Source organism: Eublepharis macularius, chromosome 2, assembly GCF_028583425.1.
Source record: "Eublepharis macularius isolate TG4126 chromosome 2, MPM_Emac_v1.0, whole genome shotgun sequence".
In the NCBI taxonomy this organism is placed as follows: Eukaryota; Metazoa; Chordata; class Lepidosauria; order Squamata; family Eublepharidae; genus Eublepharis; species Eublepharis macularius.
This window is the reverse complement of record NC_072791.1, coordinates 105,491,815-105,505,944: the sequence shown is the minus strand read 5'-3', so window position 1 is coordinate 105,505,944 and position 14,130 is coordinate 105,491,815. Positions and strand designations below refer to the sequence as shown.

Sequence of the window (14,130 nt, the reverse complement as noted above, 5' to 3'; positions counted from 1 at the left end):
CTTAGTCTGTGGTATCCTAGATTTCCCCCCCTGCAGACATATCACGATGTTATTTGAACCCGCTGCTGACTTGCGGTTGGACCAATTAATGCCAGTGTGAACACTTTTGTCTTCTTTTTGCTTCTCTCCTCCTCTTCTTCTTTTCCTCAGGAGCTGATTGGTCTGTGTGGATCTGACCACACCCTCTCTCCTCAGCTCCCTGACAGCTTTGTCTGCTCCTTTTTTTTAACGTTTTAGCCTTTGGTGGCAGTACGGCAAAGCATCCCGGCCCACCCAGCTGGCTGGCAGCAGGGAGTTGGGAGCCCGCCTGGCCTGGCCCGAGTAGGGAAAGCAGAGCACAGAATGGGAGGGAGGCAGGCAGGGCCGGGGTCGAGGGGTGCAAGTGCATGCACTTGCCCTGTGCGCCCTGGAGCCTCTGTCCAAGCAACGCCCCTGAAGAACTCAGGCTTGACTTGGCAGATAGCCCTGGCAGAGGGAGGGCTTCGGCTGTGCAGAATGCGAGGTGCTCAGTGTGCGGTCTGGGGCTGAGCCAACTTTAATCTTCGCTCAGCTGCCTCTTGCCCTTGCCAAGTGCCAGTGAGTTTGTGAACTGGGGATTATCTGTGGCCCGGAGTGAAGGAGGGCGGAAGGCTGGGAATGAGCAAGGGGCACAGCAGACTCTCCCTCTAGCAAGACCTCCGCTCAGCCTCTCCTCTCTTTTGGCTCCCATCTTTGCGTCCCCCTCTGCTCCTGCATCCTGCTGCCATGGCTTTCTCTTAGGCTTCCTCATCACATTTGAGCTGTTTGCTTCTCTACACCTCCCTCTCCTTTTCTTTAAGCTGATTAGACTGTGTGGATCTAATAAAACCCACCCTCCTCAGCACTTGTCCACTTTTTCTGTAATTTTTTTTGTATTTCTAAAGGACAGTAACATTCCAGCATTGTAGTTTTTAAAAAATCAATGGATAAGAAACAACACTCTTACATTACTGCTGTTTGGGGAAAAGGTACCATGGGAAATCACCACCAGTAGATATGCTCTCTGGCTCCACAAAGAACCACTTCTATTCATTTGAACGCTTGGACATGTTTCCCTTTTGATTTTTAATGTTTGATATAAATTATATTGATGGCCTTAAAAATGACATTCAAACAGACATGGGGAGTTTTTCTCCAAAAAGATCATTACATCCCATCCATTCAGGGTTTGCGTGATCGTGTGAGACCAATGATGGCTGGAAAATTTGCTGGGCGGGGACAATCAGCTCTCAACACCCCTCAGTGCTATTTTTAAACGTGAAAAGTTAGGGTGCAAAAATGGCTACACAGAGATGTAGTACTGATGTGCATAGGGAGGGGTGGGGTTTGTAAGTGGTGACATTGCAAAGTTGTGCAAACTTTAAACAAAAAACAGGGTGACATGAATTCCAAAGCCCACAAAGCACGCAACAAAACCAGGGCTTGTGAAACAAAATGCAGGACACCAATTCGAAACTTCTCAGACAGTGTGAAACACATGGGCGCTGAGCCAAATCTGTTGCAATCATGGTGACTCCTCAGAAATGGCATGTTAACCCATGAGTGTGAAATGCACCCTTGTTTAAAATTGCACTGTCTGTATTCTAAGCCTGTGTGCTAAAAAAAAAAATACTTTGTTTTCTAAAAAAGGAGCAATTTTGTACCTGTGTGGATATATAGTTAGTTATTATGAGGTACAAAATGAAAATAACTACTGTAAATGCCCATAAACAGCTACAGTGAATGCCTATAACATATTTTTGCAATTTTAACCTAGAATTTATTTATTTATTCACTTTATTTATAGTCCACCTTTCTCACTGAGACTCAAGGCATATTACACAGTGTAAGACAATACAATCAAAGGCTGCAACAGTCATTTAAAAATAATTAACAATACAATAGGAATCTACTATATATAAAAGGCTAACTATGTTTCTGAGGACTCATTTTTTATCCTGGTGCAGGTGCACTGACGGGGGTCTGTGAGTGTACCTGTGCTAGGATAAGAAATCAGTTGCCAGCTGCTGCAGGGCCATGGTAGGGGAATGCCAGGCCTCCCTGCTGCCTGCCCCAGACTTCTGAGGGGCTGCAAAGGTGGTGCAGTGCTGCGGCCTGGTGAGTGGCCTTGCTACCACAGCAGCAGCAGGGATGCCAGTCATGCCACGCAACAGAGGTGGTGAGAAGGCTCTGTATGATGCCATAGCCTGGTGTGGTGTGCCATGCTAGCAGCAAGAGGACCGCAGCAGGGCCTCCTCACCACTTTGGTGGTCTTGGGAGGGCTGCATGGGCATGCCCCCCCCAAACCCCACAACTACAGCCCGTTAGCCAGTGGGTGTGCCTGCACCAGGATAAAATCTGAGTCATCGACATGGCTTGTCATGTTGGGCCTCCCAGCAGCCTGTGCTAGGCCTCTGAGGGGCTGCAGCATGGTGCGGCAGCCCTCCTAAGGCTCCCACCACTGCTGCTGCCTCCTCCAGTTCTGGAGCTGCTGCTGTGGCTGACCAGGAGCCATGAGTGATGGTAGTGATGCTGGTCACTGGGGAAGTTTTGCAGGAATAAATAAAGCTGTTGGGGGGATTGGAACACCTGACGGATGGCAGGGGCCGGCAGTAGATGGGCAAGATTCAGGCTCAGGGCACCAAGCAAGTTGGGCAGGAGACACGGCAAAATGGAAAGGAGAAGGAGGGGAAACTGCAGAAGAGAGAGCAGAGGAAGAGAGGAGGGATGGGGGCTCACACACTCCACGTGCATCCACACAGAGCCCCTCATTCAAACCCATGCCCACATGCACACACACCCACCCACTGGCACTTTGCACTCACTCAGACACATACACACAGACATAGAGCCAAGCTACAAGTGACAAATTACACTTGCCTGGCAAGTGAACAGACTCATGTGTATTCCTCCCTGTTCACTTGCCCTCCACTTGACCACTACGTGATCAAGTGGAGGGCAAGTGGAGCGCAAGTGAACAGGGAGGAATACACGTGAGTCTGTTCACTTGCCAGGCAAGTGTAATTCGTCACTTGTAGCTTGACCCATAGTCAGGCATGCAGAGGTGCAGAGCAGCGCCACAGTGCCAAGCAGGTTCAGGGACTCGGCTTCCATTGCCCTAATGACCACAGCCTCATTGTATTCCCCCTACATCCACAGTGAGTGCAGCACCAAAGCATTTTGTTTTGCTTTTCTATTTGCCTGCTGGGTGTCATTGTGTTGCCATGGCACTGCCCTGCCCATCACTGTCAGCCCTACCAATTATCGGGAATGACATAAGAAGAAGGGCTCTTACCACTACGCCCAAAGATGGAGGGGAAATGGTGAGGGAGCTAGCTGGAGGGCGAGGGGAGCAGAGGGAAGCCTTAGTGAGTGTGAGTGTGCGTGGGTGTGCATCTCTCTATGTATTAAACTTTGCAGCTCTTCATCTTGGCACTTTCACTTCTCTCCCTGTCTCTCCCCACCCCCAGCAACAATCCTCGTCATTCCCCACTCTGAATGCATGGTTATAAATGCACATCTATTTTGTTGGGCCAGGATGTACAATGGGGAGCGAAATGCAACTGTGGTCTTTTAACAGCCTGCTTTAAACTAATGGATCAGAGACAGGGAAAGGAAGTTAAAAAGAAGAACATGAAGAAGCTGGGCCAGCCTGGGCTCTATGTTGGAATAAAGGGCTCCTAACATTATTTGCACATAGTTGTGCTTCATTCTGCCTATCTGAACACTAATTGTGCTGGGGAAGAAAAGCTAGATGATATCATTAGGCCCATCCTCAGGCCACTGACCCTGCCAGGAGCAGCCATTCAATGCTGCATGGACTGGGGTGGAGAGAAGGGAGAGGGAAAGCACAGTCTCAAGGTCACTCACTATGGCATGGATCCAGGTGGCCAGATCAACTGTGTCAAGGTAGGGGGCCATCTTCTGGGCTAAGCTGAGTTTATACATAACCTTGCTTTTTATGTATTCTCTCCTCCAGCTTTCTGAAACAGTGCACCTGCCAGAGGACTATACTTTGTGTTCCTCCCTAAAATCAGGATGTATTCACAGCAACATATAGGTTGAGATACCATAGTGGGAGAAGAATGTCTTATTTATTCCCTGCATGGACAATTGATCTAATTACCCTATCCCCTCCCATATCCAGTATCAATATTCATAGCCTTCAAAAAAATACACTAACCTGAGACAAGGTGACCCTCTTCACAGATTAACACATGAAGTAATGGAACTACCTATAGATAACTCCCCAAACACTTACTTCAGTTTTCCCTTTGAACCAGGATTTCCTTTTGGCAGCTTTGGGTCAGCTACAACTCATACTGTCACACAGATACAGTGATTTCTGATTGCCACACAAACTCTGGTAAGGGCCAGTTCCAGAACCTGATGAAGAAGGGTATTTCCTATAACCCCCTTAAAAAAAAAGAGCCTATTACCTTCATAGCACCATTATTCTAACTTTGTGCAAAATGCCCTAAAGGGTCAGAGGCATCATAAGAGAATTCCCGGTATACAGACTCACTTGTCCCAAGCTGAGGAGGTCTACTGAGGCTATCTTGTCTGAAGGCCCTCAAAATCCTGGAAGCAATACTGGCTTTATATAAAATCTGTATGAGGGTCTTAGTTTGAGGACTTCTGCATTCAGGGGCACTTACAGAACAGAATCAAGCAGGAACTCCCTTGTGCTCCTAGTTCAAGTTTCTACTTCAAAATAATGAGGACTCACCCATATGTGCAGCAGTTGTGTGTGCATACTGAAGCGCCCTCCATGGGTCCATTGGTTTAGGCAATTGTCTTTATCTTTCTTTTTTCCACAGCTAATGCCGTATTTTGTTATGACCATCTTTTCCTCATCCCCTGGACTTCCAGGATTATTTGTTGCATGTGCATTCAGTGGAACACTCAGGTCTGTGCATACTTGGTTTGGCTCTAACCTTCTCAGCTAAGCTGGCTTTAGAGGAGGAAAAGCAAACAAAGCATTACTGAGGACTAAATGCTGATGAGAATACTGCTCTTGAAAAATGCTGCATAATTTCTTTCCCCTGTAGTGCTTTGTCTTTCCAGCAAAAAAACCTTCCTACACCAATTAGGGGAGAAATCTACAGCATTATCTATGGAATAAAAATGCCATACAAATACTAATTATCATTAAAAGAACTTCCAATGTCAGGAAACGCAGAAAGATGAGTTAGGCCAATGACGCTAATTCCCAGTTATAGGCAACTGGGTATTTTTTTCCTCTCTAGCTTTTCATCCCATATTTCATGAGGCCTAATGTCTAGTTAACAAGTTTCTGTATGAATGCATTTACAAGAGCTAGGAAAGCTTATATATGAGATGAGTTTTCAATATCCAGCTGAGCCCATCAGTCACCAAAATGTCACTACCATTTACCCATGCTCACCCCTTTTTTGGGATCATGTGAATTAGCATTGCAATGGTTAATATTTGACCTCACATTATTTTGTATTAATGCAACCATTTTGGGACCTATAATAACCAACAGGATATTCTTACACTGATTGTATTTATTTTTACAGCACAGTGGCGGCAAGCATAAATGCTCTGGCAACTGTCACATTTGAAGATTTTGTAAAGAACTGGTTACCAAATCTCTCTGAAAGAATGAGCACTTGGATCAGCAAAGGTTTATGTAGGTACAGGAGATGGATTTGGCTTTTCTTATTTGTAGATCCCCCAAATCTGTAATGAAATCCTCTGGCAAAATGGTATTTCCTGGACCCATGCCAGTCTAGTTTCTGTCTGGGCCATGGGACGGAGACAGTGTTGGTTACCCTCACGGACGACCTCCATAGGCATCTGGATCGTGGCAGGTCAGCGCTGCTAATTTTGTTAGACCTTTCAGTGGCATTTGACCCAGTCAACCATGAGTTGTTGGGCCACCACCTCACCGATGTGGGGATTCGAGGGACGGCCTTGCAGTGGCTTGTTTCTTTTCTCCACGGTAGGGAACAGACAGTGGCACTGGGGGAGAGGTTGTCCACACACCAGCCTTTGGTGTGTGGTGTCCCTCAGGAGGTGATACTCTCCCCTGTTGCTCAATCTTTATATGTGCCCCCTCGCCCAGCTGGTGCGGAGGTTTGGATGGGTTGTCATGAATATGCGAATGAGACCCAGTTGTATCTGCTGATGGACGATCGACCTGCCTCTGCCCCTGATGCCCTGTTGAGAGCTTCGGAGGCTGTGTCTGGATGGGCGGCCCAGAGCAGGCTGAAGTTAAATCCTGTAACGACGGGGGTCCTGTACTTGGGCCATGGGCTGTCAGAGGAAGGGATCCATCTCCTGGCCTTTGGGGGGGGGTCACCACTTGTGCCCGTACCATCAGTCAGGAATTTGAGCATGATCCTGGATTCCTCATCTATGGAGGCCCAGATTGTGATGGTTGCCTGGGCTGCTTTTTTCCATCTTCGGCAGGCCAGGCAGCTAGCCCCCTATCTCTCAGCCCAGGACCTAATGACAGTGATCCATGCAATGGTCACCTCCAGGTTGGATTACTGTACAACCGGGCTGCCCTTGGGTATGATCCAGAGAGTACAGCGGGTCCAGAATGCTGCTGCATGTGTTTTGACGGGTGTTCCTTATAGGACACATATATACCAATTCTGCAGCAGCTCTACTGGCTCCCTGTGGAATTCTGGATTCGGTTCAAGGTGCTGGTTTTGACCTATAAAGGCCTAAACAGACTGGGACCAGCATACCTGTGGGACTGCCTCTCCCTATATGTGCCCCGGAGAATGCTCCAATCAGCTGGAAAACATCTGCTGTTGGTCCCTGGCCTCAGGGAGGCTTGGTTGACCTTGACCAGGGCCAGGGCCTTTTTGGTCATGGCCCCAACTTAGTGGAACTCTCTGTCTGAGGACACCTGGGCCCATCAGGATCTATCATTTTAAAGGGCCTGTAAAATGGAGATATTCTACCGGGCGTATGGATGAAGCCAGCATGAGATCACCACTGAGCCTCCCACCAGTCTCTCACTAAATGTGGGGTTATACAGTGTCCACCGTCTGGCTGCCCAATTTATGGGTACAGCACAAGACTATGTAGTGCCCATTCCTTAGCTGACCCATGTATGGGTTGCAGTAAATTATCTGTCCACTTTTCTCCCCCTGTATGCTGATGGGCAGGAATCTGGAATTAACCCCATCTTGGGACAGTTATTATCTGTTTGTTGATTTTATGATGAACTGTTGTTTTATTAATTGTTTTTAATATTTGTATTGTATTTTTATAATGGCTGTACCTCGCCCTGAGTCCGCTTGTGGGAAGGGCGGGTTAGAAATTATTATTAATAATAACAATAACAACAACAGCAACAACAACAATAATAAGTCTCCATGACCAGTAGCCACAATGGATGAACTCTCCATTATTATGTCTAATCCCCTTTTAAAGCCATCTATGTTTCTGACCTTCACTACATCCTTTGGCAGTGAGTTCTGCATTTTAATAATTCTTTGAGTAAAGAAGTACATCTTTTTGCCTCTTATTATGTGGTATAAAATTAAGGAATGAATTGTCCATTGATTGATTGATTTAAGATATGTATATACCACTTTCTTGTTGTATGCTCAAAGTGCTTGCCAAATATACAGATGATAACCATAAGCCAGCAACAAAACTGATCCAAACAACCATCACATAACCCCCCCCCCCAATCCTTTAAAGTAATTCAGCCTTGCATATTTTCACTAAAGATTGCTAGAGATGACTCTTCCTGCATTTCTCTAGCCATTCCAAAGGACTGAAGCTGCCACTGAAAAACTCCAAAAGCAAGTTGTAACTGTTCTAACCTCCTTGCATACGTAAACAATAAATGGCATCTCCTTCTGAGCTATACAATTTGAAGAGAAAAATAATGTATTGACCAGGCTGCAGACTGAGCTAAAATCAGCAACCAAGAAACCAACCAAAAAGAAAATGCATTTGGCCAGAAGTTAGTTCTGCATATTAGCAAGCCAATTAGAAAGTTTAATCCTCCTCCATACATTTAGAAATTTATTTTACTCTGTTACATGTTAATCATTATATTTATTTCAGAACTGAATGCTAAAGGTCTATAGTTGGGAAGCAGAGTCCTCTGCCTTTTTGCCATGAATTCAGTCCTTGTAATCTCTATTTAAAAGAGATCTTAAACATTAGGGATGGAGCATTTTTTCATAAATCTTATTGATGCAGTCAGCTATTAAGGGTAATGGGATGATGTTCATGTGTCAAAATGTTTTTGTATTTGAAGCTAAGTGGCTTCTAAACATCGGCACATGTGGATACAATAAAAATCTTACTCTATAGTTATTTCCAAGTAGTAAAAATATCAGAAGATGCCCAAAGAACATTCAAAACACACAACTTCCCACTAATGGCTTGACTTCATTAAGCATAATTGTAGTTATTTTGAATAGCTCAACAAAACAAGTTCATACATTTGATAGCAAAATGCAAATCTTGCCCATCTTTCACTGTTTAAAAAATTCATCACAATAAGTCCTAGATGTTTGTAGTATTAACTATTGATAGTTAACAACTCTTTTTCAGGTGTAGTATTTGGTACAGTATGTACATCAATGGCTGCAGCAGCATCGCTTATGGGTGGCGTTGTGCAGGTAACTATACATTTGAAAGTATTTGGTATGATCCAGATAGTGTGTGCATGCAAGAATGTGACACTTTTTTCATGAGTAAGAATTTTTCCATGTGGTTAATGGGGACATATCTTGCTGGTGCCAAATTTCTCTAGTTATAGCAGAGATTAGGAAGTCCCCTTTCACATAGATAAGCCCTTAGGCTTGCTTGCTAAAGGATATTTCTTTTCTGTTTCTTTTTTTTCTTTAACTGTTTTCTTCATAAAATTTTCTAAAGCATCTTCTATGTTTACTTTTTATAGGCTTCACTTAGCATTCATGGAATGTGTGGGGGACCTATGTTGGGATTATTTACACTGGGAATTGTTTTTCCTTGCACCAATTGGAAGGTTAGTAATAACCGTCTCTTCACTATCAAATACAGTAAACCATCTATTGCTGGGCAATACATGATAAGGCTCACAGGAAAAGACAATAATGCTAGGTAAAGTTGAAGGCAACAGAAAAAGAGGAAAACCTAAAATGAGATGGCTTGATTCAGTTAAGGGAAGTCATAGACTTCAGTTTGCAAGATCTGAGCAAGGCTGTCAATGATCAGACATTTTGGAGGTCATTAATTCATAAGGTCACCATAAATTAGAAGTTACTTGATGGCACATAATGAACAACATATGATAATCAGGACCCCTTTTATTTACTTTGTAAACACATAGGGTTGGAAATGAATAGAATGTGGTTGTAGAACAAATATCTCTCTCTTCCTCATGCAGCCCAAGCACTCACTGAAAAATAGTTCCTGAAAGCTGGCAAACCCTGAGAAGCATATTGGTATGCACCACAGAAGTAATTGCCAGAATATCTCCCCCACCCCTACACACGCACAAACTTGTCCATGCTCTTGTTAATTCATGGAAGTGTGTGGATAAGAGTGAATGTAGTTTAGTTTGGTCAATTTTGCTTAAAGTTTCAGTTCACTGCACCCCACTACTCTCAGGAGTTCCCTAAGCTTCACAACCTTAGAGTAAGTGCAAGGGTTTTTAGAGAAGGCAGAAAGAGGGATCCACTCCATGAACTCCATCCATATCTTTTTTTTTTTTTTTGGAAAATTTTTATTGGGTTAGGATCATATATTTACACATCACAGTCAATTTTCCCATTTCCCAATTTCTAACCCCCTCCCTTTCCCCCCCTTTTTTGTTGACTTCCAACAGTTTTCCAACCCTTTGTCCCTTTTCCCTTACTCTTTATATATTCCTCTATCTAATCAAATGTATATTCTCCTTTTATTCTAAGCAATACTTCTTTAACTATTTTTAATGCTCTGTACCCATAATGGATAAATAATTTATCCCATAATTCCGTTTTCAAATATTTCTGTATAACGTAAACTATGTAAACTATATAAGCCATACAATCATATAAATCAACCAACTTAACTTATACTCTATATATTATTCATTCTATCTTCTTCTTTCTGTTTTAGTTATATTTGTTTACATTGATATTTCTATTCCCTTCAATCATAGATCTATATATGATATCAATCAATTTGACTCATATATACCTTCATATAAACATATTCAGTTTGGTACATTGTACAAAATCAGAAAGAAAATATTATTAGTTAGTCATTCCTTATAATTAACCCTTATGATTAGTTATATTCTATCAATATTCTATTTATTATTCTGTATATATCAATCTAATAACATAACTGCTTAGAAGTTCATTTTTACCTCTTCTCCCCCCAGTAAAGTCACCCCCCTCTGCATTTTATTATACTTCAATAGTTCTCAAACTGCCACAGTTCTCCTCCCACCTCCCATTTCTTCTCCAAATATTGTTTCAGCTTCTCCCAATCTGTGTTAAACTGTCCTGGGTCCAGATTTCTCAGTTTTCTTGTCATTTTATCCATTTCTGCCATATACAGCAATTTGTAAATCCAATCTTCAATAGTTGGCACTTCTTGTACTTTCCATTTTTGCGCGTACAGAAGTCTAGCTGCAGCCGTCATATAAAATATCAACGTCCTATGATGGGCTGGAATTCCCTCCATTCCCAGGTTTAGTAGCAGGAGTTGTGGGTTCTTATTTACTTGAAATTGTAAAATCTCACTCATTTCTCTTATTATTTCCCCCCAGTACTGCCTAGCTACCTCACACGTCCACCACATATGATAGAGGGAGCCCTCATGCTTCCTGCATTTCCAGCATTTATTAGAAGTATTCAAATTCCCTAGCGCAATCTTCTTTGGTGTCATGTACCAACGATAAATCATTTTATAGATGTTCTCTTTAATGCTGGTGCATGTCGTTATCTTCATTGTAGTCTTCCACAAGTATTCCCATGCCTCCATTGTTATTTCTTTGTTGAAGTTTATGGCCCATTTCACCATTTGTACTTTAACTATTTCATCCTCAGTATACCATTTCAACAGTACTTGGTATACCTTGGATATTCTTTTCTTGTCCTCTTTAAAAAGGGTCTGCTCTAGTTCCGAATTCTCTGTTCGTATACCTCCCTTTACAGAGTCCGAGTTGTATAAATCTCTAATCTGTCAGTACTGGAACCAATCGTAATAAGGTGATAGTTCCTCCTGAGTCTTTATTCTGAGTTTAGATGCTTCAGTTCTAGTTATTTCTTTGTAAGTTAAACATTGTTGCTCATTATCAACAGCTCTCGGGTCTATCACCTCATATGGAACTACCCACAAAGGGGTTCCTTCTTGTAAATAAATTCTGTACTTCTTCCAGATTATATATAAACTTCTCCGTATATAATGATGCAGGAACATCGAGTTCGCCTTTACTTTATCATGCCATAGGTATGCGTGCCATCCAAATGTTTTTTTATATCCCTCTAGAGCTAGTAATTTCTTATTCTTTAACGTCATCCACTCTTTCAACCACACTAGGCAAATTGCATCATGGTAAAGTCTTAGATTGGGCAGTTGCATTCCGCCTCTTTCTTTTGCATCTTGTAAAACTTTCATTTTCACTCGAGGCTTCTTGCCTGCCCATACAAAGTCTGATATTTTCCTCTGCCATTTTTCAAATTGCTTAGAGTCTCTGATGATTGGTATTGTCTGTAGCAAAAACATTACTCTTGGTAACACATTCATCTTCACTGCTGCAATCCTTCCCAACCATGACAAATTCAGTCTGTTCCACTTGATCAGATCTCTCTCTATCTGAGTCCATAGTTTTTCATAGTTGTTTTTAAATAAGTCTATGTTCTTTGCAGTCAGTTCAATTCCCAAATATTTCACCTTATTTGTTACTTCACATTCCGTTATTTCCATTAGCGATTGTTGTTTTTGCTTAGTCATGTTTTTGCATAATACCTTTGATTTCTTTTTATTGATATAAAAACCTGCCAAATCCCCAAACTCCTTGATCTTCTCTATCACTTTTGGCATGTTCTCCATTGGGTCTTCTACAATTAGCATTATGTCATCCGCAAATGCTCTAACCTTATAAGAATAATCCTTTATTTTTATTCCACGGATTTCTTCATCTTGTCGTATTTGTATCATCAGGATCTCCAATACCAAAATGAACAACAGCGGAGACAGCGGGCAACCTTGTCTTGTTCCTTTACTTATAGCTAATTTCTTAGTCACTTCATCATTCACCACAATTGCTGCATTCTGGTCTCTGTAAATTTCCTTAATTGCTCTAATGAATCTTTCTCCCATTTGTAGCTTTTCCATAGTGGCAAACATAAAGTCCCAGTTTAAATTATCAAACGCCTTTTCAGCATCAACAAAGAAGAAACCAACCTCCTTATCTCCACGCTTATCATAGTATTCAATAGCATTTATCACTGTCCTCAAGTTGTCTCTGATTTGTCTGTCTGGCAAAAAGCCTGCTTGTTCCTCCTCAATAACTTCCGAAAGCCACCCCTTCAGTCTCTCCGCCAGTATCTTCGCAAAGATTTTATAGTCATTATTAAGTAGCGATATAGGTCTATAATTTTTCACATTTGTCAAGTCTTGGCCTTCTTTAGGGATCAGTGATATATTCGCTTCATTCCAGGTACCTGGAATCCGTTGATCCTTTAAAACTCCGTTGATCACCTCTTTTAGGAATGGTGCCAGTTCATTGGCCATTGTCTTATAAAATTTAGCCGTAAGTCCATCTGGCCCTGGCGCCTTTCCCAAATTTACAGATTGTATTGCCTTACTTATTTCCTCATCTGTTACTTCATTATTCAGTCTATTTCTCCAAGCTTCCGAAATTACTGGGAGTTTCATTTTCTCCAAATATGTCGCTATTGATTCTTTATTCACCTCTTTCTTATTGTATAACTTAGCGTAAAATTTGTAAAAGGCTCTACTAATGGTAGTCTGTTCCAGATACGTTTTATTGTCCTCACATATTTTGTTTATTATTTTCTTTTCCCTTCTCTTTTTTAGTTGCCATGCCAAATACTTTCCAGGTTTATTTGCTCCTTCAAACACTTTCTGATTCAGTCTTTTAAGGTTCCACTCCAATTCTTTATTATTCATTGCTGTCAGCTGTTCTTGAAGTATTTTAATTTCCTGGTATAATTTCTTTTTTCCTGGTCTCTTTTTTAACTGTATTTCTTTGGCTTTTATTTTCTCCTCAATCTCTTGTCTCTTCTCCTCTTTCTTTTTTCTCACTCTGCCATTTAAGTCCATTAGTATGCCCCTTATTACCGCCTTGTAAGCATCCCAAACTTTGTCAGTTGGTACTTCTTTATTCACGTTATATTGTATGAAGAACTTTGTCTCTCTTCTCAACATCTCCACGTTCTCTCCTTCCTGTAACAAGTCCTCATTTATTCTCCATGCTTTCCTTTTTCTCCTCCTCCCTAATTTCCACATGATTGGATTATGATCTGAGCCTACCATCGGCATTATTTCTACCTCCTTAGTCCATAACGCTAAGTCTTTTGAGGCCCAGATCATATCAATTCTCGATAGTGTGCAGTGTCTTGAAGAGTAAAAAGTAAATTGTCTACTTTTAGGATTTTCTCTTCTCCATACATCTTCTAAAGTCTCCTGTTGTATCAGCTCAAAAAAAAAGCTTTGGTAACAATCCTCTTTTCTTTTGTACAGTTGTTGTCTTTTTATCTAGTTCCAAGTTCGTCACTCCATTGAAGTCTCCAGCAAGAATTATCTGGTCGTATGAAAGATCCTCTAATTGCTTCCGCAAATCCTCAAAGAAGCTCTCTTTTGCACCGTTAGGTGCATAAATTCCGACTACCAATACTTTTTTTAAGTTCCATGTACATTCCACTGCTATAAATCTGGCTTCCACGTCTTTTATTACAAATTTTGGCTGTAGCTCCTCTTTTATATACATCACCACTCCTCTTTTTTTCTTATTAGAGGCCGCTACAAATTCATTGCCCAGTTTCCCCATTTTTAAATATTTTACATCCTGCTTTCGAATATGGGTTTCTTGCAAGCAAACAATATCGCATTTTTGTTTTAATAGCCAGTGGAAAATACTTTTTCTCTTGTTTGGTGAGTTTAGTCCATTTACATTCCAAGATAAAACTT

The 14,130-nt window shown here is 41.9% G+C and overlaps 1 protein-coding gene across 3 annotated transcripts in view; it reads left to right on the top strand.

Annotated features, from left to right (window-relative positions):
• Nucleotides 1–14,130, top strand: part of SLC5A12 (solute carrier family 5 member 12) — a 62,545-nt gene that overhangs the window by 25,812 nt on the left and 22,603 nt on the right. For 2 of the 3 annotated variants that reach the window (XM_054970898.1, XM_054970896.1), the window contains 4 exons: nt 4,818–4,906; nt 5,541–5,653; nt 8,554–8,621; nt 8,903–8,989. In XM_054970898.1, coding sequence (XP_054826873.1) covers nt 4,818–4,906; nt 5,541–5,653; nt 8,554–8,621; nt 8,903–8,989 — 357 coding nt within the window. The remainder of the gene's footprint in view (nt 1–4,817; nt 4,907–5,540; nt 5,654–8,553; nt 8,622–8,902; nt 8,990–14,130) is intronic. The other variant, XM_054970897.1, reaches the window with a different exon arrangement.